Source organism: Sander vitreus, chromosome 3 (assembly GCF_031162955.1).
Source record: "Sander vitreus isolate 19-12246 chromosome 3, sanVit1, whole genome shotgun sequence".
Lineage (NCBI taxonomy): Eukaryota > Metazoa > Chordata > Actinopteri > Perciformes > Percidae > Sander > Sander vitreus.
Genome location: NC_135857.1, coordinates 881714 through 907500, shown reverse-complemented (window position 1 = coordinate 907500; position 25787 = coordinate 881714). Strand labels below are relative to the sequence as shown.

The 25787-nt window shown below is 40.7% G+C and overlaps 1 protein-coding gene across 1 annotated transcript in view; it reads right to left on the bottom strand.

Annotated features, from left to right (window-relative positions):
- nectin3a (nectin cell adhesion molecule 3a) overlaps positions 1-25787 on the bottom strand; it is a 38161-nt gene that overhangs the window by 10652 nt on the left and 1722 nt on the right. Inside the window, exons 2-4 of the mRNA XM_078245580.1 lie at positions 8900-9244; positions 4234-4533; positions 2102-2219 (exon numbers count right to left, since the gene is read on the bottom strand). Of these exons, the coding sequence (XP_078101706.1) occupies positions 2102-2219; positions 4234-4533; positions 8900-9244 (763 nt within the window). The remainder of the gene's footprint in view (positions 1-2101; positions 2220-4233; positions 4534-8899; positions 9245-25787) is intronic.

Here is a 25787-nt window from a genome sequence, read left to right as displayed (position 1 = left end):
TTTACTTGTGTTGTCCTTGACTATTGTTTAAATTGGTTTGATGTTCAGAAACACTTAAGTGTGACAAACATGCAAAGGAACAGGAAATGAGGAAGGGAGGCAAACACTTTTTCACACCACTGTATATACACATATATATACACACATACACATACGCACTGGTTGGACATTTAAATGGGAGACAATTTACACATGTTCACAAAATGATGCCTTAAATGCAATTCATGTTTTAGGATCATAACTTGCTGCACCTGTCCTCACCTATAGGATGGAAATCTACCAAACTGTAGTCCCTGGGATCACATCACAAAGTTTTTTCCACAGGAAGCCAATTTTTGGGAATACTGACCTGGTCCATGTGAAGTCACGGGCAGGCGGGTTGGCTTTGGCTCCACAGGTGAACTTCACATTCTCTTGTCCCACATACCAATTTTTGTCAACTCCTATTATCGATACCATTGGAGCAACTGTATCAAAAATAAAACAAAAGATTATGGTGTTAAAATATGTATGTATGTATATATATATATTTTTTTATTATTAAGGTGGTGCTATTCTTTTTACCTCCTACAACAATAGGTTTGGTTGTACTGACCAGAATGTATTTTATTTTCATTTCAAAAGGGTGCAAGACTAGAACTCAATAATCAGAGGAACAATTGAGAAAGAAAGTAATTGACATCTATCAGTCTGGAAAGGGTTATAAAGCCATTTCCAAAGCTTTGGGAATCCAGCGAACCACAGTGAGAGCCATTATCCACAAATGGCGAAGACATGGAACAGTGGTGAACCTTCCCAGGAGTGGCCGGCCGCTCAAAAATTACCCCCAAGAGCGCAGCGACGACCCATCCAAGAGGTCACAAAGACCCCACAACAACGTCCAAAGAACTGCAGGCCTCACTTGCCTCAGTTAAGGTCAGCGTTCATGCCTCCACCATCAGGAAAAGACTGGGCAAAAAATGGCCTGCATGGCAGAGTTCCAAGGAGAAAACCACTGCTGAGCAAAAAGAACATCAAAGCTTGTCTCAATTTCTCCAGAACACATCTTGATGATCCCCAAGACTTTTTGGGACAACATTCTGTGGACCGATGAGACAAAAGTGGAACTCTTTGGAAGGTGTGTGTCCAAGTATATCTGGCGTAGAAGGAACACTGCATTTCATAAAAGAACATTATACCAACTGTAAAATATGGTGGTGGTAGTGTGATGGTCTGGGGCTGTTTTGCTGCTTCAGGACCTGGAAGACTTGCCGTGATAAAAGGAACTATGAATTCTGCTGTCTACCAAGAGATCCTGAAGGAGAATGTCCGACCATCTGTTCGTGTACTCAAGCTGAAACGAACTTGGGTTCTGCAGCAGGACAATGATCCTAAACACACCAGCAAGTCCACCACCCGAATGGCTGAAGAAAAACTAAATGAAGACTTTGGAGTGGCCTAGCCAAAGTCCTGACCTGAATCCTATTGAGATGTTGTGGTATGACCTTAAAAAGGCCGTTCATGCTCGAAAACCCTCTAATGTAACTGAATTAGGACAATTCTGCAAAGATGAGTGGGCCAAAATTCCTCCAGGGACGCTGTAAAAGCCTCATTGCACGTTATCGCAAACGCTTGGTTGCAGTTGTTGCTGCTAAGGGTGGCCCAACCAGTTATTAGGTTTAGGGGGCAATCACTTTTTCACACAGGGCCATGATGGTTTGGATTTTTTTTCACCTTTAATAATTAACACCTTCATTTACAAATTGCATTTTGTGTTTACTTGTGTTGTCCTTGACTATTGTTTAAATTGGTTTGATGTTCGAAACACTTAAGTGTGACAAACATGCAAAGGAACAGGAAATGAGGAAGGGGGCAAACACTTTTTCACACCACTGTATATATCACATATATATACACACATACACATACGCACTGGTTGGACATTTAAATGGGAGACAATTTACACATGTTCACAAAATGATGCCTTAAATGCAATTCATGTTTTAGGATCATAACTTGCTGCACCTGTCCTCACCTATAGGATGGAAATCTACCAAACTGTAGTCCCTGGGATCACATCACAAAGTTTTTCCACAGGAAGCCAATTTTTGGGAATACTGACCTGGTCCATGTGAAGTCACGGGCAGGCGGGTTGGCTTTGGCTCCACAGGTGAACTTCACATTCTCTTGTCCCACATACCAATTTTTGTCAACTCCTATTATCGATACCATTGGAGCAACTGTATCAAAATAAAACAAAAGATTATGGTGTTAAAATATGTATGTATGTGTATATATATATTTTTTTATTATTAAGGTGGTGCTATTCTTTTACCTCCTACAACAATAGGTTTGGTTGTACTGACCAGAATGTATTTTATTTTCATTTCAAAAGGGTGCAAGACTAGAACTCAATAATCAGTCACTGTGATCCCAGCAGCCTGATGACAAATGAGCTTTTGCAGAAGGAACAAAGCGTGCATTATAAGCACAGTAGCGAGTGGTGACAAAACAAAGCCTGTGCAAGACTGTGGCAGGGGTACAGGATCTGCTGGTGAACGAGAGCCAAGAGAACAAACAAATTACCCTGGGTTGGTGGAAAGTTGGAAAATGACAGACTCACTCAGACAGTAGATGTACTGCAGCTAATAATAAACTCCACTGGCTCACTTTGACAAAGAAAAAACAACAACAACAACAACAACAACAAAGGAAAGCAGGAGGATGCCTAAATGAAGCCCAGCACATGCCACTGTAATAAAACATAGCAAACACTGACTTAGGCATCCAATATATTTTATTTTGATTTCTTTGGAGGACAAATGAGGAACTCATTACAGCACACAGGAAGACGCCTCGGCTCATCGTGTCCACTGACCCTTTTCATGCAGCTCGACGTCAAAATTGTGCTTCTTTTGCACTTAAAATCCCTTGCCTCTGCATTCGACATGATTTATTGAGCTGGGAAGCCTCTTTCTTTCTGTATTAATCTGGGTTTTTTCTGCATCTCCATCCGCAGCCCCCAGCAGCCCCCTGCTACTTGTGTTGCTGCCGAGATCAATATTTCATAAAATACCTTCATTAGCCTGCACTCACACAGTCCAAACACAGGCTAACCCTAAGTACTGCTCGCCAAGGAAGTATGCATTAATGATTATAACATTAAGATGACTCTTAAATGGCCCTTTTATGGGCAAAGAGTGAAAGGTGGTGATCAGGCTATTCATAAATCAAGCTATCAGCATGGGTTAATATCGATAAGATACAGTGTATCTGTTAGGGCTGCACTACTACAGCTATAATAATCCTTACCATGCTAGATATAATGATCATGATTATTCATCTTAGGGATTTCAGAAACAATTCATATTATTGATGATAATAACTAAACTTTCAATAAACTGCATAATCTTACACAATTAATTGATAAGCCTAGTGCTTAACCCAATCCAGGGTGATCATCAGAAACATGATTGGAAGCAAAAAAAAAAACGTTGCAGTGGGTGAAAGGATGATATCACAAAACCATTTTTAAATAAAAATGGTTTCAATTCTATCTCTTTGAACATTTTGAGGTGGGGTCTGATATTCTATGTTCGTTATTGTAGTTGCAGAAGAGAGGCTTCCTCTCAGAGAACCTTGCCTGAATAAAAAATTTAATAAAATTAAAAAAAAGAAACTAGGGCTGCAACTAACGATTATTTTAATAATCGATTAATCTGTCGATTATTTTTTCGATTAATCGGATAAAAAAAACAAAAGCATTAATTTACATCAACTCAATACATACTTGTTGTTTTAGTTAATAGTTGTGTAAAGGTAAGTAACCCAAAGAGCAGACACACACAGACACACACACACACACACACACACGTTGAACTCACGTTGAATGTGGGATTGACTCAAAGTAAACTACAGTCCCCATGTTCATCGTCACCTAGTGTAATGATGATTACTTATTTGGGCGATCAGTGTGCAAAACATATGCATATCCAGTCCAAAAAAACAACTGTATTCTCTGCCTTCCAATAACTTGCAGCAGTGCTCCTTTTATCATTTTAATTGTATTACATTGGGAAAAGAAAAATCTTCCCCTGTACCTGACAGTCAATAGTTTTTGGACACCAATGGAGGTCTATGGTACAGAGGAGCAAACTGCATCAGGCTTTGGCAACACAGGCGATACTTAGAAGTAGTAGGATCAATTCATTGTTGTTTTTGGACTTTCCATGAGCTTTATAACTCAGCACTTACACTGAACATTTAGTATGAAGGGTATGCGGAACTCCGTTTGCAGGGCTGGGTGGCGCACCACACAGGTGAGCGTCTTCCCCTGCGCGTAGCTCTGCGGTGGCCACATGTAGCGCACATGTACGCTGGTGGTGCCGTTGGGCTCATCCTGACTTTGTTTCTCACTTCGTCCATAAAGCTCCGTCTCCCAGAATACCTCAGCAGCGGGACGGCCACGCTCTGCTATGCAGGTGGCCACCAGCGACTCGTTCCCACCATCCAGCAGCGCTGTGGGGCCAGCAGACACATACACCTTTGGCTCCACTGAGGGAGCAGAGCGGCGAGATAGAGAAAAGGGGGGTGGGGGAGAGGAAATGACAGAATGGAGAAGATTACAAAATGAATATTGATCTTTTTGTGTATGTGTATAAATAAATAATGCCCATCATATTGTATATGCACAGAAGTGGCATTAGTATACCTAACTGCCAGAAAGAGCATATTGACTTCGTCTATTTCACATATATATGCATTCAAAATTGATGAACCATGCTATTAAATCATATGGAAGCATTTCAGTGGAGACTGAGCTATCTTTATTGTTGTGTGTCAAACATATAGTAATGGATTGAGTTAGGGTAAACTATTGGTCCCACTGTATGGTTCTATTAGCAGAACCTGAAGTATGCATATGCCTTTGGGGAAAAACCCTTAGTGTTACAGAATCAGAGGCTACTGGCAGTCAACACTGTGTTGTGTTTGTGTTTGACTGTGTTGTACTGGAAAATGAGGCGCTAAGTTACTGTACACTTCTCAGTGCTGCAGAGCTGGGAAAATGTTATACCAGCTTCCCGAGAATAACTGCAGGTTTAGACAGAACGAGGATTTTTCTCAACAGAGAGGCAAAACAGATCCATGCAAGAGGGACGTGACCAGAATAACACAACCCCTCTACCTGTTGTGCAAAGCAGTAACATAGCTTGTCTTATGCTGCACTGGCCTAAAAAACAGACAGGGATCTGTAAAAAAAAAAAGAGGAAAAAAGGACAGTCGAAATACAAAAGATGGTCTGCTGAAGGAGAAGAGACCACAATGGAGGGGTAGTGAAGTAAACTGGCTATGCAGTTTACCCTTCCACATACCATCGCTAGAATTTCCCTCTTATGCTAAATCCTTCTTTGTCTTGCAGTGCACTGCCTCCTCCATCTCTGTCCCTGTTAAAAGAACAGCTGTTCCACTTACTGCGATGGTGACAGTTTTAAAAGACATGTGACGGCACACACCAGCCTAATCCACAAGACAAGGCCATCACCTTTAAGACATCTCCCACCCCAATGCTCCCCAGTCGAGCAGGAGGTCCAACAACAAAATCAAATATCTCGCGGCACCCGTTTTTCCAAAAATAACCTGGCGTCTCCTGTACCCACTGCAGGGGCGGGGGGATGCCGCTCTTAGGCATCCACCTCACATTCTTCACTCACTTCTCTTTGCCCCTCCTTACAGGCCTCTGACTATAAACAGTAGCTGCTCTATGTTAAGAGGCGAGCTGGCCGAAAGCTTCAGAATAACTAAATCAGAGAGACGTGTTAATTTGGAGTTGCTGTCAGGAAGGGAGGGGAACACTCTGGATGAGTGGAAATGCTTTAGGGGAAAGGTTAACGATTTCCCTTCAGCAAACTGGCTGTATTGGCCCTTTCCCGCCCACATACACACTGATCCACATATGCACACTGAATACTGACGTCAGAGTGGGAACCCCTAGAAAGAAAGGGTTTAACTGGATGGTCATGCATCACGTCTGGACATTTTTACAGTAAGATTTAGCATGGAAAAACTATAAATTGCCATTTCTACTATTTAAAACGGTCACTTTGGTGTAATGATCTATTGCAGTTCTGAAATAAAGAGCCATCATTTTTGTTTTAGATTTTGGGTGCTGTGATGCAAGAAGTTGGTGCTCAAAGAAAGAAAAGCTAGTGAAGCAACCATAACTAACTTTGCAAATGAAGCCACACATGGCAAGCCAATAACATCAGTGAAAGTATCTGCAAGTAAGCCGTTAGCTAAAGCTGGCCTCATTAGTACATAGGCAACAGAACAACATAACAACATGCAAGTCAAACATAGCTTCATGACACATACTTCACAGAAACTGAGGGGAAGTCCAGCATTATTTGAATAGACTGAAAGGAGAAATGAAACATTTCTCACCACTGAAAAATGATGACCCTCTTCAGATTTTGACTTCGGTGAGTAAGCAACTTTAACCATCTCTCTGTGGGGCTGATTTCTCAATTTTATGACTCAGCAAAAAAAAAAGACGCTGCATTATTGGCCACATGAATGAACAGACAATTTTAAACAAAAAAGAATGCAGTTCATGGTTGGAAGATCAAATCAATCAAATCTGCCTCTCCAACTTAATGTGTGAACAGATTTTGATTTTATGAAAGTGAATTGCTCTTCATTAGATTTCCCATTCATCTCTCAGCACTTTAAAACAAATGGTCATTGTAATTCATTATTCATCATATTTCCCTCCCCTGGTTCCTTCCTATTGCTTACTGGTGGGGACTTTTGGCTCACACACTGTAGCACACTTCCTCCTGAACTGATCCTTGGGCCTTTTCTATGAGAAGCTGCAGACATACGGATGAAAAGGAAAGTGAGAAAGCTTTGAGCCTGAACAAATATTGTGTGACAGTTGTCTCATGATTAGATACAAGACAAGGTTTGTGTCAAGAGTGTAACTTCTGTAATGAAGTCAATGTCCACTGCACCTGTTAATCATTATGATGGGTGTCGTGACTCAGGTCTATTATTTATGGCTTTGAGCCTTTTCATCGCTTGACTTTAGTTCATTTGAAAGGAATGAAAATGAAGTCAAGTGCTTTTTCCTAAACCTCAAAGTATAAACTTGAATCAAAACTTGGAACTTTGAGTTAAGTAGTTTTAAACTGAAGCAAATACAATACACACTCTGGTTCAACATGGATATATGGTCCATATGCTGACGTGTTATCCATCCATATTTTAGAGATGCAGCCGCATTTTCCTTTCTCAAAACCCAAAACCAAGTCAACCCAAAACAAGGCAGAGATGAAGAAGCCAGTCTTCATCTCTGCCTTGGGAACTTAAGTTTAGGTCTTGTAATTGTGATGTGTGCTCTTTAAGAAAAATACCCTGTGCCCACATGACATGTATCTAATTGCCAAGAACATATACTTCCACCATAATCACACACTAAATACATCTGAATTGTAAAGTAGGCTGAAGCATTTATTTGTGTAGGGGTGTGAATATGCGTTTGTGTGAGCCAAAAAAAAGAACAACAAAACATGCCTAAGAAGCTGCTCAGACAGGAGAGCAAGGTGTAGCTGAACGCTGTGAGGTTGCAGACACTGTGGCTGTCACAGCAGCCCTTAATGTACCACTCATTAGTCATCATCCTTCAGTCTCTGGAGGGAGACAACAAACTACTGCCTACAGTGCAATCTTCTACTCTCAGCGCTGCCTGAGTGCAATCCAACCACCAATTTAGGACTTGAAACATATGCTGACCACAGGGAAAGTTCAACGTTCATGCTCCTCAGAGAGGTTACTAGAAGTGCCCATACAGTGTAGAATATACATGTACGTTTTGAGAAAACAAAGAAAATGGTAATGAGAATCATTAAAACCATAAAAAATGTATCACATGCACTATAAGTAGCAATAAATATATAGCAAGAAAAGATATACATCTTGGTACAGTGTGTGTTTGTTGATACACCTGTTTTCGTTTTGCTTATTGATCTTGTGACCATGTATTTTTAGTTGGGGTTATCAAGAAATGTAATAGCCTCAACAAATAGCCTCAACATACAGATGCCATATCAGCAACTACAGAAGAAGTCCTTAAAAAAAGAAAATGATAGCGAAGCTAAATGTGCAGAGACCCAAAAGTATAATATCTTTTATTATACATTTTTACACCGCAGATAGCCAAGTTTGTCATCTGCTTCTTCAATGCCTGTGAGAGCTTCACACATGCTAATTACTCAGCCTGTATGATTTCATGAGAAGTGACAAAGGATAAAGAGGGCAGAGCTAACAACAATCCTCACTGCCTCGAGGGAAACAGCTGCACATTGCAGTGTTAAGACCATTGCTACATATGAAACTTGTTCATGTAGCATGGTTAAATGCAAGTGAATGTCATGAGAGTCGCTCTGTATTATACCCTGCAATTAACTTGTTGTTTGCATGCAACTAGTTGCATCAAGTTGGGACTGTATCGAACTTTGTTTACATGGTTGCTACATGAAGAGAGTCTGTATGTTTCAAACAAGTATTAATATGTGCGCTTTGTGATTTGTATATAAGTGGCCTTGTGGAGGACCTTATGGGGAAATTAATTTAAACCTGACATTGCAATTTTCCACAGAGAGTGAAAGTGGGGTGAGTGAGATGAGAGGGACCACAACAGTGCAGCTTCTACACAGCTTTCCATGGCCTGTGTCCAGGTAGTAATTTAAAAAGCCAGGTAGCTTTAGGGAGTAGTTTGTTCCTTCAGGGCAAAAACTTTGGAGTCCCCTTATCTTTGCTTAATCACAACCAACAGTGTCCTGCTTTGAAAAGTGGGATTAAAGGACAGCATTAGGAAGCACTTGATACAATGCAAAAAGGAAGTGATAGAGCTATACTTTACCTAATACATTAACGTAGGTTGAAGCTTGTGTATTGCCCAGAGGAAATGTTACCACTTTGCAGGTGTAGGACCCGACATCTGCAAAGCCAGCTCCTTCAATGGTAATGGAAGCATCTCGTACAGAGGGGGAAACAAACGAGATGCGCTTGTTGTATTCTGGAGAGATGGAGGTTCCAAACTCGGGGTTGAACACTGCCAAAGTAATGGTGCCTGAAGGGAGACGACGTTCCCAGGAGCTCTGTGTGAGGTTGGAGCCCACCTCTATTCTGCAGCTCAGTGTGATGTTCTTCCCCAGCACTGCATTCACTTTCTCGGGCACAACCACCTGGTTACTGCTCACACCTGCTGAGAGAACAGGATAGAGACGAGATTCAGATAAACAGCAACACATCATTGTTGCAGCTTTCATTAAAACTCATGACATTGGATTCAGAGATTACAGTTTTTGTTCTCTGGTGTGTAGCGGTGGAAGAAGATTGTCTGTGACTTAAAATCTGGATTCAATTTGTCAAACAGTGAGTTTCTCCTCATCCACTGTGACAGCTATAAGAGAGATTAGGATTCAAAGTAGCTCGGATGTGCCAGCAGGGAGGCTCAGATTAAAATTACATTCTTGATTAGCTTTCTACAAGATGCAGTACACTGTGTCATGCATTCATTTCCTTCACTCGTCATCATCAACATAGTCTTCCCCATAGTTACATTAGCAGCCATCATTTGTTTCAGACATGTTTTTCCTGGGGTAAAAAAAAAGACCAGACTTCATCTTGGTTACTCTGAGTGCTAAGCTTTCCCTCTTAATAAGCAACACACTTTCACCACAGGACACTCAGACTGTCCCTCTTGCTAATCATCAGAGCACCTTTTAAGCAGGAAAGAAAGAAAATCACTGGAAGGAGATGAAACAAAACAAACCACTTTATGGTTTTTTGCCCTCTTTTAATGAGGCCCTTAATTTGTTTTGTTTTTTAAATTACAGTTATTTTGAAGTAAAGTAATGCAGCATGTAAACTTGGTTTTGGACATTAATGGCTATTTAAATGCTGTAATTCCTGAAAAGCAAGTGAAGACAAGATGAACATGTGACAACAAATGTCTGACATTTGTTACAGCAAAAACTTTAACATTGAAATAAAGAAACTGAGGAGTGTGATTCGGTGTTCATGATGTGCAAGCTGTACAGACATCTGCATGTCACAGTTGATAGATGAGCTTGGAGCAAAAGAAAACAAAAACAACCAACTTAGTGGGAATGAATGCAGCATCTTGCAAACCTAACCTGAAATAAATCCTTAATTACAGGTTAAGGCTACAGCCCTGAATGGGAAAACAAAATCCATCCAAGACTGTGAGCATAATCACACAAATGAGTCATTGATAGAGAACCATGTACGCTTAAACATTTTCAAAAGGCTATACAAATTCAAAAGTGAATTGTGGAGTAGATCCACATAAAACCTTTTCAAAAGGTTTGTTTTACAGATAAAATGTAAAAACTTCATTTCATTCAAAATATTCAAACAGTGCGTCTCAGTTTTCTTGACACGGTTGCAGTCGGAGTAAGCTATATTTGGGAGCCATAAATTTCCACATCGTACGTAGTCTCGGATGTGTATGGAGTAAAGCTTATAAAAGTGGGTCCACTGGCTGGTATTTTGAGTCTTTGGCATGAATGTGAGTGGTAAGCCACAGCAATGCTATCTTGGTTTGTGAGGAATATAGCCAAAGGAGGCTGAGGCTCCCCGTGCTCCATTACGTCCCCTGTAATTTCAGTGGACACACACACACACACGCACACACACTTTCTCTCTTCCAAATGTGTGTCTCATCCCATGTGTGTGTAAGAGTCAGGCATTTTGTTTAAATGGCTGCTGAGTCCTAAATGCATGTTGCATTGTGTTGTGAAGTTTCATGCTGTGCTATAATACTTGGGCTTTCCGGTTTGTTTTTTTTCTCTGCTGATCTAGCACAGTCCTGCACTGTATTTAACCTGTTAAACTAAAGTACTTAATATAACTCAGCCTGCCTTATTTGTCGTTCACTTGGAAAGACATATGGGAAAGTCACTTTTGGATTATTATTCCATTTCTCCAAGATAATTTAGGGTTCCATATACAGCTTTTTTTCCCCACACAATACATTATATACTATAATGTGCTTAGCAGTGCTTGTGTTACCCTGTGTTTGCATTGCATCTGCCAGAGTCCTCTGCACTGGTGTGGGGGAGAATCAGGGTCAGAGCCATGTGGCTTTTGCATTCTGCACACCACAGTCATCTGAGCTGACACGACAGCTGTTTGTTGTCACCCTACTAGTGCTACTCAGGTTGTTTTGCTTGGAAAAATATATTAAAAGTATACTGCCATGATAAAAGCTTGACAGTGAGATACATTTGCAAATATAAATATCTTTAACTGGTACAAGAATATAGATGTCATGCTGATTAAAAAAATTATCCTGCAGCACTGGTTGTCTGAGTGGTAAACTAACATGCTTGGCATGCGTGACATTGTGGTGATGCATGCAGACACGTGTCTCAGACCAGGCTTCACCCTAACGTGCTCTACATACTGCAGCTACCTGACACAACACTCCAACTGCTACCGGACATAGTTTGTCTATCTCAGTGTGTCAGCTTTCAGGCCTGTCAAAGCATACAGAGAAACTAGACTCCATCCATGCTATGTTGTTTGTTTTACAGTAAGCATTTGGGAGTAAGTAGGAAAGGAGGGAGAGAAAGGGGGGGAAGTGCTTAAAGAGGACTCCACCCTTACCATTATGGGAGGAGAGACAGATGGCCTCTGCATGGGATACCTACAGCCAGGAGGAGAGTGGGGAAACTTGGCACTGCTTGCTGAGACCATGAGGAACACAACCAGAGCTCGCAAACTAGAGCTCCGTGAAATATTATCTAAAGTACTGCAGGCAAATGAAATGTAAGCAGTGCATTAAACAAAGCAGTCATGCTGTTTTATCAGGGATATAGGTGTACTGCTGCAGAGTGGAGGCACAGCTCAGGACTGTCACTAGCTTCACTACTGGTTATCCATCTTCCTATCCAGTAAACAAATGAGGTTAATAATTTTAATAGGACAAACATCTATCTTTATGCTGTGTCACTGTTTTGATACTTTGCAACCCATTTAGTCAACTCAAAGTGTGACACCCTGCACCAGAGAACAGGATGAACCCTGGCATTAAAAAGAGAAAAAGACTGCACTTTTGCCCCCTTTTTCCTTGAGAAACCCGAGGAAAGAATGAACTCATGGGAAGGATATGCTTGCCCTTTGAAGAAATGTTTCATATTTGTTTCTTTCCCTGCTGACATCAGTAATTGCGACAAGCTGCTCTAAAGACGCAATGTTAAATCAAAACCTTCCTCTTTGCCTGGCAACCGGCTCAAACATTCCACGTCAGCCACTTGATTAGCCAAGAACTCCACCTACCCAGACCTGACCTAGCTTCAGCCCTGACCTCCCCAAAGGAGGAGGCTGTCTCCTGGCTAGATAGAGAGGAGGGATACAAGGCCAGAAAACATTCACATGCAGCAACAAAATAGACAATGTGTCATGTTCATGTAGACAAACTCCATGCATAGATTATCATGTCAAACAGCACTCATGAGACTGATCTGAAGACCTCACAGGAGAAGAATGCAGACATGAGATCTGTGCAGTAGGGAGTGTGGTTTAGGACTAAAGCGAGAGGAAACTGAGATCTCAGCATTCAGAAATAAATACAGTGAGGCGAGAATGAATAAGGACACAAAGAAAGAAATGGGGCAGTTATTGGGAGAAAATACATAAGTGAAACGGGCAGAAGTAAAGACATATACTACAGTGTGAGCCATGGGAGGACATAAAAATGTAACTACAGTAGGCTGGGTCAATCCTTTTTACAAGCTGATATTAGTACATGACAGTTTGACAGAGTGGTTCAGACCACCAAGTCACACATTTATAGTATGCACTACAAAGACAGGATGGTTGATTTGTACAGAGTTGAGAGTGTCTACATGAGATCCCTGTCATCTGACTTCAGGAGCAGTATTCAGGTCATGGGGTTATTGATGACGGAGTAATGCATGCACAACGTGAGCCTGGGTTGGGCTTGGCATGCTTCGAACTCCTGAGCCCCTTTTACACAGCCTGTTCAAGGTGGGACTGTTGTGCCTTCAATCCGCCTCGCCGTCTGTGTGAAAGTTACGAAGACGGAATGGGGGGGGGGACAGAGTTGTTGCGCCTTTAAGCCGGCAGTGAAGGTAGTCACAGAGCCGTACTGAAGTATGTGTAAAGGGACACCGGCAGGGCGGAACTACACACAGTAGAGTTGCGCGAGCACAACCACAGGATGCCCAAAAAGTGACTTAATAAGTTATTAATAACTTAGAGAAACACTGCATGCAATAGTCCACCTTCCCTCTCTCTTTCTCTCGGTCCTTCTCTCTACTGACAAATGTGCTACTATAATGCAAACAGTTGGTGGTTTGTGGGACGGGTTGGGTTTGGGTGGTTGATTAACGATGCACGCCTCTTTTGCTTCCGGAATCTCGGGATACTGAGGCGGAAATACGGCGCCTTTGCTCCTTTCTGTGGCAAAAAGCATCCTGCCTTGTTGTGTGGGATTTGTTATTGTTTGTTGCAAGGGTTTGAGGTATTTCAGTATGTGAACACAGTGTTATGGACCCAGCAATGTTTTTTTTCCATGCAAGTAGAAAATGTATGACAAAATGTACAATGTAAAAGCTAAACTAGGGACAAAAGTTTAAATTAGCAATAGCTATAAACTCTCTGAGCAGCACATCAGTTTAAGGCTTGGTATAGAAACTGTGTTATTGTGTAATCGCATCGACCCTATCAAATAGTTATCCTGTAAAGAGTAATTGAATACTGTTTAAGTTTGACATAAATGCCAGCAATGAAGATAAAACCTCAAATAGCTGTTTTTAGTGAAAGTGGACAAAAAGTGCCCCTTATTAACTGATGGAAGGTGGATGGCTACTCCTGTCATTCTACTCTCCAAGGTGTCAGCAAGCAACCTGGGGTGCACCAGACCTACCATAGTTCTCACCCGCTTTCCTGCTTCAGTAATTTTCAAGTGTGTGTGGGAGGTGAACACTGGCTGAAGGGCAGTGTTTCATTACTGTTTAATGAGTGCAGTAATTCATACTCATTCAAAGCATTAAAGTCCCTTAGTCTAGTAGAAGCCAATGGCAACATTAGCTGACTATTAAACTTCCATCTGATTCTCAAGGCCACATTTAAAAAATGTTCATTGACATTCATTTGAAAACTGCATTGGCAAACTCTGCCAACCTCACACAAAACAATCTATGAATATGGATGGATATATGATTATTAGATATATTCATATAACAATTATTAAATAATGTCTCAGTGGGCTAATGCCCACAACAGCACCTGTTCCAGACCCAATCTCTAAGTGGACAAGGAGAAACTTTGTAGCAACAGCCGTAGGTAAGCCATGTGTAGAAAATGAACAAAAAATTGTAACAGTTGGGAATTTGCGATAGCGCTTCATCAATACATCATCCACTGGGCCTGCATTTTTTCTAAAAGTTGTCTGTGCCTTTAAACACTGGCAACTCAAAGAAGTCAATAGTCAGTGTGCAGTCAATTGCTTGGTATTGTTACTCTAGGAGTGACCAGGAAGAACAAACAGACAATGTCTATTTTGCTAACACAGGCCCCCAGACCTTTGCTTTATTTTTGTGAGGCCTATAACTTTGTCTCAATCAGTTAGAGACAGGATAGGCCAAAGTGGCGTATTGCCTGTTTTATAGCATGTCTTTATCGTAAGAAATATTTGTGCAGTGTGAAGAAAACATTAGTTACACCAGCTCTAATATACCCCCTTCCTTCCTAGTATTATATCGTGTGAGGGCGTGAGGCTTTTTCAGTGGGCTAATTCATGGTGGAAACAAACACAGGCTGACAGGCCTTTAAAAAGGGGCGGGCGGGACTCTTTCACATGTCACTGTCCACTTCAAAACCCTTTTCTCATTGCTCCCCCATAGCAATGTGGACTTCTGTTTCCTTCTCATCCAGGTCGCATTTGATTAAAGATCCATGCTTAAAAGAAAAAAGATCAATAGTGTTGACATACGAAGTGCTAGGATAGGTTACAACCTCTCATCAGAGTCGACTACAGCTATGCTGTAGAACTTGTGAAGGACAATGCCTGCCACTGTGTACCAAGGCAACACAAACACTCCTACAGCGTCCAGCCATATTGTGTGGGATTTGTTAGTTTGATGTGGGGGTTTGACGCATTTCAGTATGTGAACACAGTGCTATGGACCCAGAGATGGGCAGCAATGCTATTTTTTTCCATGCAAGTAGAAAATGACAAATGACAAAACTTTGGAGAAGAAAAGACAATTTGAAAAATCACAGATGGTCACAGAAAGCAAGGGAAGGCCTTTACCAAGCTGCTGTGTGAAAAGGAAACTTAATTTTGGAGGTTTTCTTAATAAGGATATAAGCTACAATGGGAGTCTCTCAATTAGAGGTTAAGTGTATAAGATCTCTGTCCCTGACACGTTAACGCTAATAGAGACTGCCCTGCATTGTACCATCACAGCACAGTAGTGTTGAAAGTTGCACCGGGGTAGAAATGTTGTTTATGTCAGGGTCTGCTTGCTCATCAAATACATCCTTACTGCTCCGGTCCTCTTTTAGCTGAGTGTTCTCAAAAAAACATTATCTTGCTTCAGAAGCTGACAGCCATGAATAGATGTTTAGACATTTGCTACATAAAACAATTAGCCAGACATCATGCAAAGACAACGGAAGCCTTCATACTTTCAGAACAGTGCCGTTATATGGTTGGTCCAGTATCTGTTGTGATTTTAGTAAATTATTCACAGCATCCACTGAAATCTACCATCAAGCCAAACAAAGACAGCATAGACAAGCTACCAAGGATAATTCCAGGTCCAATCTACACAACCTCTGTGATAGTAAAAAAATAAATTGTATGTTGACCTTATAATCCAAACTGGCATTTCCTCAACGTTGACTCACTGCAGTTACATTTGTAGGCTGCAATCCCCACTGCAAGGACACCACAATCATGTCGCACACAGCTGTGCTCCCAAACATTGTGAAAAAAGAAGAGAAATATCCTTTTCCTCATAGCAGTCTCCTTAACAATGCTCAAGTGTAAACCCAGCAATGAACCATACTGACACGCAAAAGGACAGCTTAGACGTGAGAGCCTTTCATTCAAGAATCATGCATTGGTTTTAGACATGTTGTTTTTAACACATTAACATGTCACTGTCCTTTGAAAAACAAAAAAAAACGTATAAAACCAGACACAATTTTCATTCATTAGGACAGAATGAGATCAGGCTCTTGTAAGGGTGGAGCTTTGCTGAGAGAGCGAATGGGTTCTATACTAATCACAGACTCCACTGCCCTTCACTGGGTCTAAATGGGCTACTGTACTTTCATTAGGCTGATCTAACATAATGGAAACATAGTTTCCCACATGCCAGAGACCCCAGAGGGAATAAGACTGTTTTCTTTAAAATTATTCCCATCATTGTCCACTATGACGCCTATTTCTGCCAGCAACCCTTTATTTGAAGGGATCTACATGATGTCAGTGACTGACACATGTAGGCTGCACACACTGGACTAGTATTATGTAAAAAATGTGCATTGATTTGCAATATGTACAGAGATAGAGCTAAGAATACCGGTGGTGAACAATACATTGCTATTGATGCATGACAGACTAAAAGCCAACAATCTTAAGTTAAAAATGTGCTATGACCATTTTTTATTGATACAAGAAAAATGGTCAGGCTTTGTTTTGAGTGCTAGATCTGCCCAGCATGCATCACTTCTTTTTTCTCTCTAAAGTTGTATGGCATTATTTGCTGTAGTGTGTTTAATAGGCTACATAATTGTATTAGCCCATTTATTAAATAGACAAAGGAGTAAAGAGAGAGCATGACAAATCCTTATTTTTGTTAGTATGTTACTTAATCTTGTGCCAGTTCAGTTGTTAAAAAATGCTAGTAGGACTGGAGTGTTAGTAGGGAGATAAGATGTTTTGTTATATAAAGGTAGTCTTTAAACTAGTCTGTGTTCCCTTAGCTATTTCACCTATTAGGGTTTTGTGTATTCATGTTTTTTGGTGTCCCAAACTTTGCCACTTTTGGATGCAGCTCGCTCCATCAATAAAGTCTATAGAAATGAACAAATGTACAGTATAGAAATAGAGGAAGCTGCTTTGGACTTTCTTCAATGCAATCAGCACAGTGCATGTCAGCAACCCCCACTTCACAACAAGGGAGGAAGTAAAGCAGTCCGACAAAAATCTGCCTCTGTACTGTGTGTACCAATGGTCAATAAAAAAAAAACAGTAGTTTGGTCAGTGTGGCATTTCAGCAGCATTATCCTGGTCAGAGGCAGTTCATTTTCCCGCAACAACCCCCCCCCGCCAATTTTCCCGGCACATACTCTCACCTTGTTTCTGCAAGAAATTAAAACGCTTCTCATGATTTACAATTACCACCCACTTTGAACAGTGAGAACAAGGAGATTAGGTGCCTAGGTCAGTTTGGGATTAAAATAAAATCACAGCTGACTGTTCACATCTATAGTGATTTCCCATAAAAACACAAATACATGTATTTGACAACATGCCAATGCAAAATGTTTAGCCAACTGCTCTGTCAATTATGTTTTTGATGATGTTTTATTGCCCTAAATCCTGTACAACTTAAGTCTAAACTTCAATCGAAGGGGAATATCGTCAACACCCTTCTTTGCAATGTACTACACACCTCCCTCCCACACTGTTAAGTCCATAGAGAATCAACAAAAATCAGTAAGACAACACCCAAGTGTATTTTTTGTGGGACTCCGGTTACATGTCTGGTTTGACATAGTGTTCCCATAATATGAACCTCACTTGGATGTAAAAGACAAATATTTTGAGTACATAAAGGCAGTAGTACCCCATTTATTCTCGGTCTAACAGCTCTGGGTTGTAAACCTTTAAATTGTGATGCCTTCCTCTTTAAAATGAAATTTAATCCATGCAATATCTGATACTCTATTCTAACATTGTTTTTAAGCCCTAATTAGAACTGGCCACTTGTTTTGTTATGATCCTTTTCACAATCCAAGTACAGGCAAAAAATAGCAACCACATTGCAACAGTAATCGTTGACTCTACACTTGTGTGACAGAGCAGCTTAGCTGTTGAAAAAGACAGTACATGTTCCTTCATCAGTACTAAACATGTAGTATTAACATGTGGTATTCTTTGTTACAGCAAGAGGGGAAATATATTCAGCTTTACAGTCTATTTGAAAATGAAGAGAGCATCAGCAACTAAAGCAGAATAATGCAAACTACAGGGGTGTAGCAGGGATGGCAGGGGAATACACAATAATTTGGCTGAATACCAGCAGGGATACAGTTGTGCAAAATCCTGTTCAAGCCATTACAGCAATATATCTGCATCAAGGACCAGGGCTGCACAGCAAGCCAAAATCAGGGAACTCTGAGTCAGGGGACATGTCTTTCTTTCCCTCGGTTTCTGTTTCTAATGTTATCTCACACACAATGAGGGGAGAGGGTGGATGCTGAAACCTAGAAAAGTTACACTAAAGTTCTGAAAAAATAGTAAAAACTCATCAGTGTCATTTCCGATTAATTTTGTCTGCTTCAAATGATGCGATGTTCCCGGCTGAAAAGCAGTAAAGTTCAAACTGTACCCTCAGTACTACAAGAAACAGTTTTGGACTGTGACTCATCAGCAACTCCATTATTGTAAATACTGCATGCAGTGAACATGTCCTGCTCACTTGTGGTTTTAGACCTGTGATTAAGTCTAATATTTTCTGTGTTTCCACTTTCATACACTCAAATTCAGTTGTATATCATAGATCAGAGATTTGTTGATAAGACAGATGGTGAAGACTAGATTAAATTTGTAGGGGGAGAATTAAAACAGTTGGTTGACTGACTTTGCTGAAATTGTCCAGATATCTTGGATCAAATGTCTATTTTCATTCTTAACATATATCACAGGTTGGACACTAGATAAACAAGGTGCTACAGACCTAAGAAATAGAATGTACAAAAGGTGAGTGTAATACTGAGGGATCCAAGCTGCAAGTGTGCCGAAAACATTAGCGGAAAAACAAGAGATTTCTTCCATTAGCTACAGTATAATGTATGTTCCGGTTGTGTAGGACAACACTACTGTACTGATAGCTTACTTGCTACAGTCAGCAGCACCTCCCAGTATTTGACTGGTGGGTGTTAATAATCTCCCACTTGGGTGGTAGGGGGTGTGTCAGTGTATACAACTGACTGTGTGCTCATCCCAAACATCATAACCACCTGACAGCTGAATGAGTGAAACAAATAAGAGTGAGTGGTGAAAAGCAGCCACACCTGTTTCCCATAACCCCAGCGCTCCCCTCCTGGGAGATTCAACTGCTGACTGTGGACATCCTGCATGTATACCTCTTTAATATGGACTGTGAATCCACAGTGTATCCACGTGACCCTAACCTCGGGGAAAAACCCAGACTCCTGAAAACAGCAGGCAAAAAAAGGGTTTAAAAAGGTTTCCCTGTGTTCATTCACAGTAGGTAATTAACCACGGAAATCTCTGGAAGCCATTTTTAACCACGTAGTTTCCTATGACTCAGTAATTGGAACAGTCAATTCCTGTCTATCCAAGATTTAGTCAGTAGACAAGACATACTAGCTAACACACAGTGAAAATAGCATCCCTAATATTAGCATTTGCAATGTATTTTTTGCATGCTGCTCCTTTTCCTCCCAATTTTGAATGGCTAATTACCCATGCACTGTGGTCCTAATGACTGGTAACTCCCAATGTTGGCCTGGGGAGGAAGTAGACACAAAATAATGAATTCCAGCATAAGCACTGTGCTTGGCTCATGAAACCAGACGGTTGGGTTAAAGGTTGAGGCTAGTGTGATTCTATATTTGTGTCATTATCATTAAATCCCACAGAAAGACCAAATTCAACAAAGTGTTATTCCGCCCCTCAACGCTTTGCAACTTCTAGACCTTGTCTCTGGCACCCATCCCCAAGCCCATTCATTCCTACAGAAGGTGCAAATCTTTAAAAACTGAGTTACAAAAAAAAGAAAAGAAAGACATTTCCTAAAAAAGTTGGGCACTGTAGTTGTTAGCAAACGTTCCTCAAACAAGACTAAATGTGCAGTGCATTTGTTGGTGACTATAACCTCATATTTGGTAAGCTAGCTAGTATTTATGCAGCATTGTGTATGTGGGATTGACTCAAAATAACCTCCAGAGGCCATGTTCATGGTAATGTAGGTTCATATCACCCAGTGCAGTGGTGTGGTACATTGATGCGTTTTTACTATTTTTTGGACAACAATGGAAGAATAAGCCATATCATGCCTTGGCCTTCCATTCATTGTTGGTTTTGTTTTTTCATGGGATTTGTTGACAATAAGAAAAATACATATTATTGCCAGCCTTATTCCTCGAGGCAGATTTAAAATGCCTGGGTTAAGAAAAATTCCATAACCATGTAAAACTGTTTACACCTCAAACTGTAAATATGGTCAATTCTAACTATTTGTATTGTGGATTTGTAAGCCAGGGTCAGTCTAGCAACTCTCTGTTGGCTTGCGAGCTGGAAAAACCAAATTCTGGTCAGGCCAATCACATCGTGTATAGAGTCGGTGGGCGGGCATAACATAATGACGGCAGAGTTGTGACAGTTCTGCGTGAATTCCCTGCTACTTGAAAACAAAGAAGATGGCTGCTGCTGCTGGCGAACAGCGGTCTTTGGAATCGGCTTTGGCCGCAACTTGGAGTTAAGCACTGAAGACATTCTTAAAAAAGGAAGATGTGTTCGGAGTTTTGGCGACCAGATACGGCAAAAGTTTAATCTATCAACTAGCATTGCTCTGGTTGGTTGTATAGGGCCCTATGATTTCCGTGATGCGGAAAACGCGGACGGAATTACGGAATTGACACATGAAAACAGAACTCTTATACACGCGGAATCGCACGGAATTTGCATATATTTTGTTATTATATTATATTTCCTTCTCATTTTTTTGTTTAAAACAACAAGCGGAGAAAGGTCTCTACCTAAACCGTGGCCAAATGGCATTGTTAAACATGTTGCCTAGTAACCATACGTCCTCACGTTGAGTTTGTTGCGTGGGAAAAAAAATGTCGAAGCGAGTGGCTTCTGATAAGCCAACGGTGGCGAAAAAATTAATAAACTCTCAATTGACTGCTAAATACCGGGCTGAACAATACCCCAACGATTACTATGAGTCTGGACTACAACTGTTTTGTCAACATACGGTTGACTGGACCCGCAAACACACATGTAACGACCATTTGAAATCAAAAGTTCATCTCAAGAACAAAGCTAAATCCACAGCGGGCAAATCCCTCCAGGTTACCATGGAGGCAACGACAAAATCAATAGATGCAAGGCGCGAGTTTGTGGAAGATTTTGTTGCAGTGTGCGCTGAAGCTGACATACCGCTTGAGAAAATGAAGAGGATATGTCTGTTTCTTGTTAAACATTGCAAGCAGAGAGTTTTTAAAAGGTCAATACTGCTTAGAAGTGAAAACAAGCAAATCCGAAAAATCCGAAAGGGCTAAAAATAAATGCGAAAACACGGAATTTGAAAAAAATAAAACGGAATTTGAAAAAATAAATAAAACGGATTTCATAGGGCCCTAGTTGTAGCGCTATCCTATTGCATGCAGAGGGAATTTGAAAGACAACCATTTATCCCGCCCCTTGGATTGAGCCCTACCAATGGTGAGTTCCCAGACCCAACATCTGGATGTGGGTCTGGCTTGTCAGGCTAGATTTTTAAACCATGAAGGCTTAATATTTGTAAAATCTTCACTTCAATATTGCGCATATGCAGTGGGCCGCTAGACACGGTAGCAAACAAGGAAGAAGAAAGATGTGATGTGTTGAGTAAGTAAGTAACTTTAATTGGAATGAATGGAAATTGGTGCAATCTTCAGATCCCCTTTAATAGAGTATCATACAGAATCTTTAGTTAGGATAATTCAGGTTAGAACAGGTTAGTGCAGGCAGTGATGAATAGACTTGTGAGGGCAGTGTGCTGAAAGTAATCAACAATTGACTGCAGTGTCTTTTTATTTATCCTGGTTTCAGACAAGTCCAGGGATAAGCTAAAACTGGGGGTTAAAGCTCTGAATTTACTGATGGACCACCAGGGAACAGCTTGCCATACAAAGCCTCTGACAGTCAGTCACATCTGTCGGGGGAAGAGGAAGCAAAGGGTGGAGTCAACAGAAGCTGGTGGCCACAGCCTGCTCCCTAAACCCCACACACACACTGCCTCCATGTCCCACAATAAAGCAGCACACTCATCTGCTGATGGCCTTCCTTCAAAAAGAAAACACTGCATGCATTTAATGTGATTGGGAGTTTTCAGTCTGCTGCTTCACAGCTGAGATTTAAGATCAAATGAGAGGATCAGATGAATGCTACAGCTGCTACCCACAGATCCAGAGAATCCAAATCCAAATGCTTAAACTTACTTTAAAGCCCCTTTTTCTTGTATATAATTTCAATATAAAGTAACTAGTGTGGATAATAAACACCAGACAACAGTGAAATGTTGGCATCTGCAGGCATATTTAGTCAGTGGACCACGAGTTGGTCTACTTTACTAAGTCATGCCTGAACTTGCTTGCTTAAACCAATCATTGTTTGAAAAATGGTAAAAGTATCAAGTGAATCGAGTAAAATTCACTCGGCCTGCACGATATTGGAAAAAACGTACATTGCGATATTTTTTTTCCCTGCAATATATATTGCGATATGAAAAAAAGACACATTTTTTACAAGGACATAAATAGCCCTATTTAGAAATACTAAATCATTCTCAACTACTGGGGTGATTTTGTAGGAGAGAGCATCTACATAGAAAATAAAAATGAAAAAGGAAATGTTCTTATGTGAACCAGTCTTTGTTGAACTTTAATGCTTTACAAAAACCAAAGCAAGTAAGGCTGTGATGACTCTTCTGACGAGATTTAGGAGAGGGACATTAGGAAGAAATACACTGGTTGACTGACATGACACCATTGTATTCATAGAATATCAATCCAGGCTAAAGTGAATATTAATAATGCATGCATGTTGCTTCCTCTAAATTTCAGGTTGTGGTCGACTAGCGAGGCCTGCTTTGGTTGTTGATAAATTAGATTAGTGTTACGTTTCCAGCGTCGCGGCTCCGAACCATAACGTTAGTTGGGACAGACGCCTTGTTTCTTTAGGCTAACTATGTTAGCTTTAGCCTGGCTGGTAGCAGCTTTCTGTGGTGAAAAATGGCCGGGATATGTCGTGATTACGTTGCATTAATCAGGTGATTTAGTTTGTCTTTGCAGCGAACATAAAACACTGACTACTGGAGCTTCACTACCCATGGAAAAGCATGTGTATCACTGTGTCAGCGGCAGCTGCCTCTTACGGTACTTTTCTACACACGGAGAGCCTCACTTCCCCCCCCGTCGGACTAACGTTACGTCACATGACCACCTGTTTTAAAGGGGAAGGGTCGGCCGGTAACAATCATGGAAAAGGAGAACGGTGAAAGTTTACTTTTTAATCAAGCAGCAAAGAAGTTGTAGCGTCAACATCGCAACGTCCTGCAATGTGACTATCGCGCATGCGCACATCGCGATGTAGACGATGAAACTAAATATCGTGCAGCCCTAAAATTCACTGTGACAGACAAGATTTCTTAGTGTGATAAAATGTAATTTTCCAGAGAAGCCAGAAAGGTTGGCAGGTAAATATATCTTTACATCTATAACAAAAATGTAATGTTAATGTGAAAATTACATTAAGTTAGGGCTGGGCGATATGGAGAAAATCAGATATCACGATATTCTTGACCAAATACGTCGATATCGATATTGCGGCGATATTCTAGGGTCGACATTTGGTGCTTTAACAAAATATCTTCACACTTTTTTTAGATAAATAATCATTAGTAAGGTGGACATAATGTCTAAGTGGGGAAAAGGCAAATAACAGAACAGCTAGATCAGTCTGGTAAGTTCAGAAAAGTACATCACTTTACTGTAATGCAGCCTTTAAAACCAGTAAAAGACAACACTTATGTCATATCACGATATCCAAAATCTAAGACGATATCCAGTCTCATATTACTATATCGATATATTGCCCAGCCCTACAATAAGTTATCCACCTTCCACAAACAAAAAGGTCCCAAAAACATGTTTTGACCTGATCTGCCCTTTGGTGACAAAGTTGTAGCTATTTGATTTATATTTTCAATGACAAAACTACTTTCTTGGCTACATATTGTGTTCAATTAATAACCACTGAAGCACGTTCACCTCTAGGAGTAACAAATGTGCTCTGTCAGTGCACTGCTTTTTCAAATCTATTTCTGTTTTGAGTCTGTAATTTAGGTGGCTCCATTACAACATTATTTATTTAGATTATGAATCATGTAGCCCCAAGAGAAAAAAACCACAAAACTATGGTCTTCAATTACAGACCTCACCGCCTGTCGCCACGCCTTGAATGAATCCCCTCCTCACAGCCCCGTCTACAGGGAATCAGAAAATTGCACAGTCAAGGAAGGTTTTTAACACCAAGTCCCCCTGCATACTTGTGCTGCACTGAACACCCAACAGTAGGCCTGGGCCACATGGGCTCCAACCATATGTCATTGAGCGTCAACAACCAGCACACCTTTCTCTTCCAAACACGACACCAAAACTAACCTTCACTGGCTAGTTTGTCCTCTGTGTTAATAATCAGCTTGTTTGGCTGTCAAGGTGAGTAGTTGAACTGAAAATCAGCAGACACATGGTACCAAACAGCACTGTTTGGAGGCTAAGCTTAGTTTGCAACAGTGCGTTGCTTATCAGTTCCCTGTGTTGATTTATGAACCAGTGTTTTGTGGGTAAAGACAGAAAAAGTTTGGTATGAAAAGGACTCTGTAAAAGTATGTGTTGCAAGTGTGTGTGTGTGTGTGTTTTGACAGATGACACTGGTGGCAGCCGTAGAGACACACATACTGGAGCTTGACCGATGCATCTGCTAGGCCAATATATCAGCCACTATTATCTTATCTCAGATATATACAGTCATGTGAAAAAAATAGGACACCCATGCTAAAGTTGACTAAAAAGAGGAATAAAAAAATCATCTTTTGGAAATTGATCTTAATGCCTTAATTAAAAAAAACAAGGAAAAATCCAACCTTTAAAAGGACACCAATTTTGTTTGTGAATGAATAATGTATCGTAAATAAATAAATGTTCTTCCTTAAAATACAGGGGGCAAGTAAGTACACCCCTATGTTAAATTCCCATAGAGGCAGGCAGACTTTTATTTTGAAAGGCCAGTTATTTCATGGATCCAGGATACTATGCATCCTGATAAAGTTCCCTTGGCCTTTGGAATTAAAATAGCCCCCCCACATCATCACATCCCCTTCACCATACCTAGAGACTGGCATGGTTTCATGTCAGTTAGCCTAACAGCTGGTTTGATTTGCATTGAGAGATGATTTTATGGAAAGTACCCCATGCCAATCTCTAGGTATGGTGAAGGGGATGTGATGATGCTATTTTAATTCCAAAGGCCAAGAACTTTATCAGGATGCATAGTATCCTGATCCATGAGATAACTGGCCTTTCAAAATAGTCTGCCTGCCTCTATGGGAATTTAACATAGGGGTGTACTGACTTATGCCCCCTGTATTTTAAGGAAGAACATTTATTTATTTATGATACATTATTCATTCACAAACAAAATTGGTGTCCTTAAAGGTTGGATT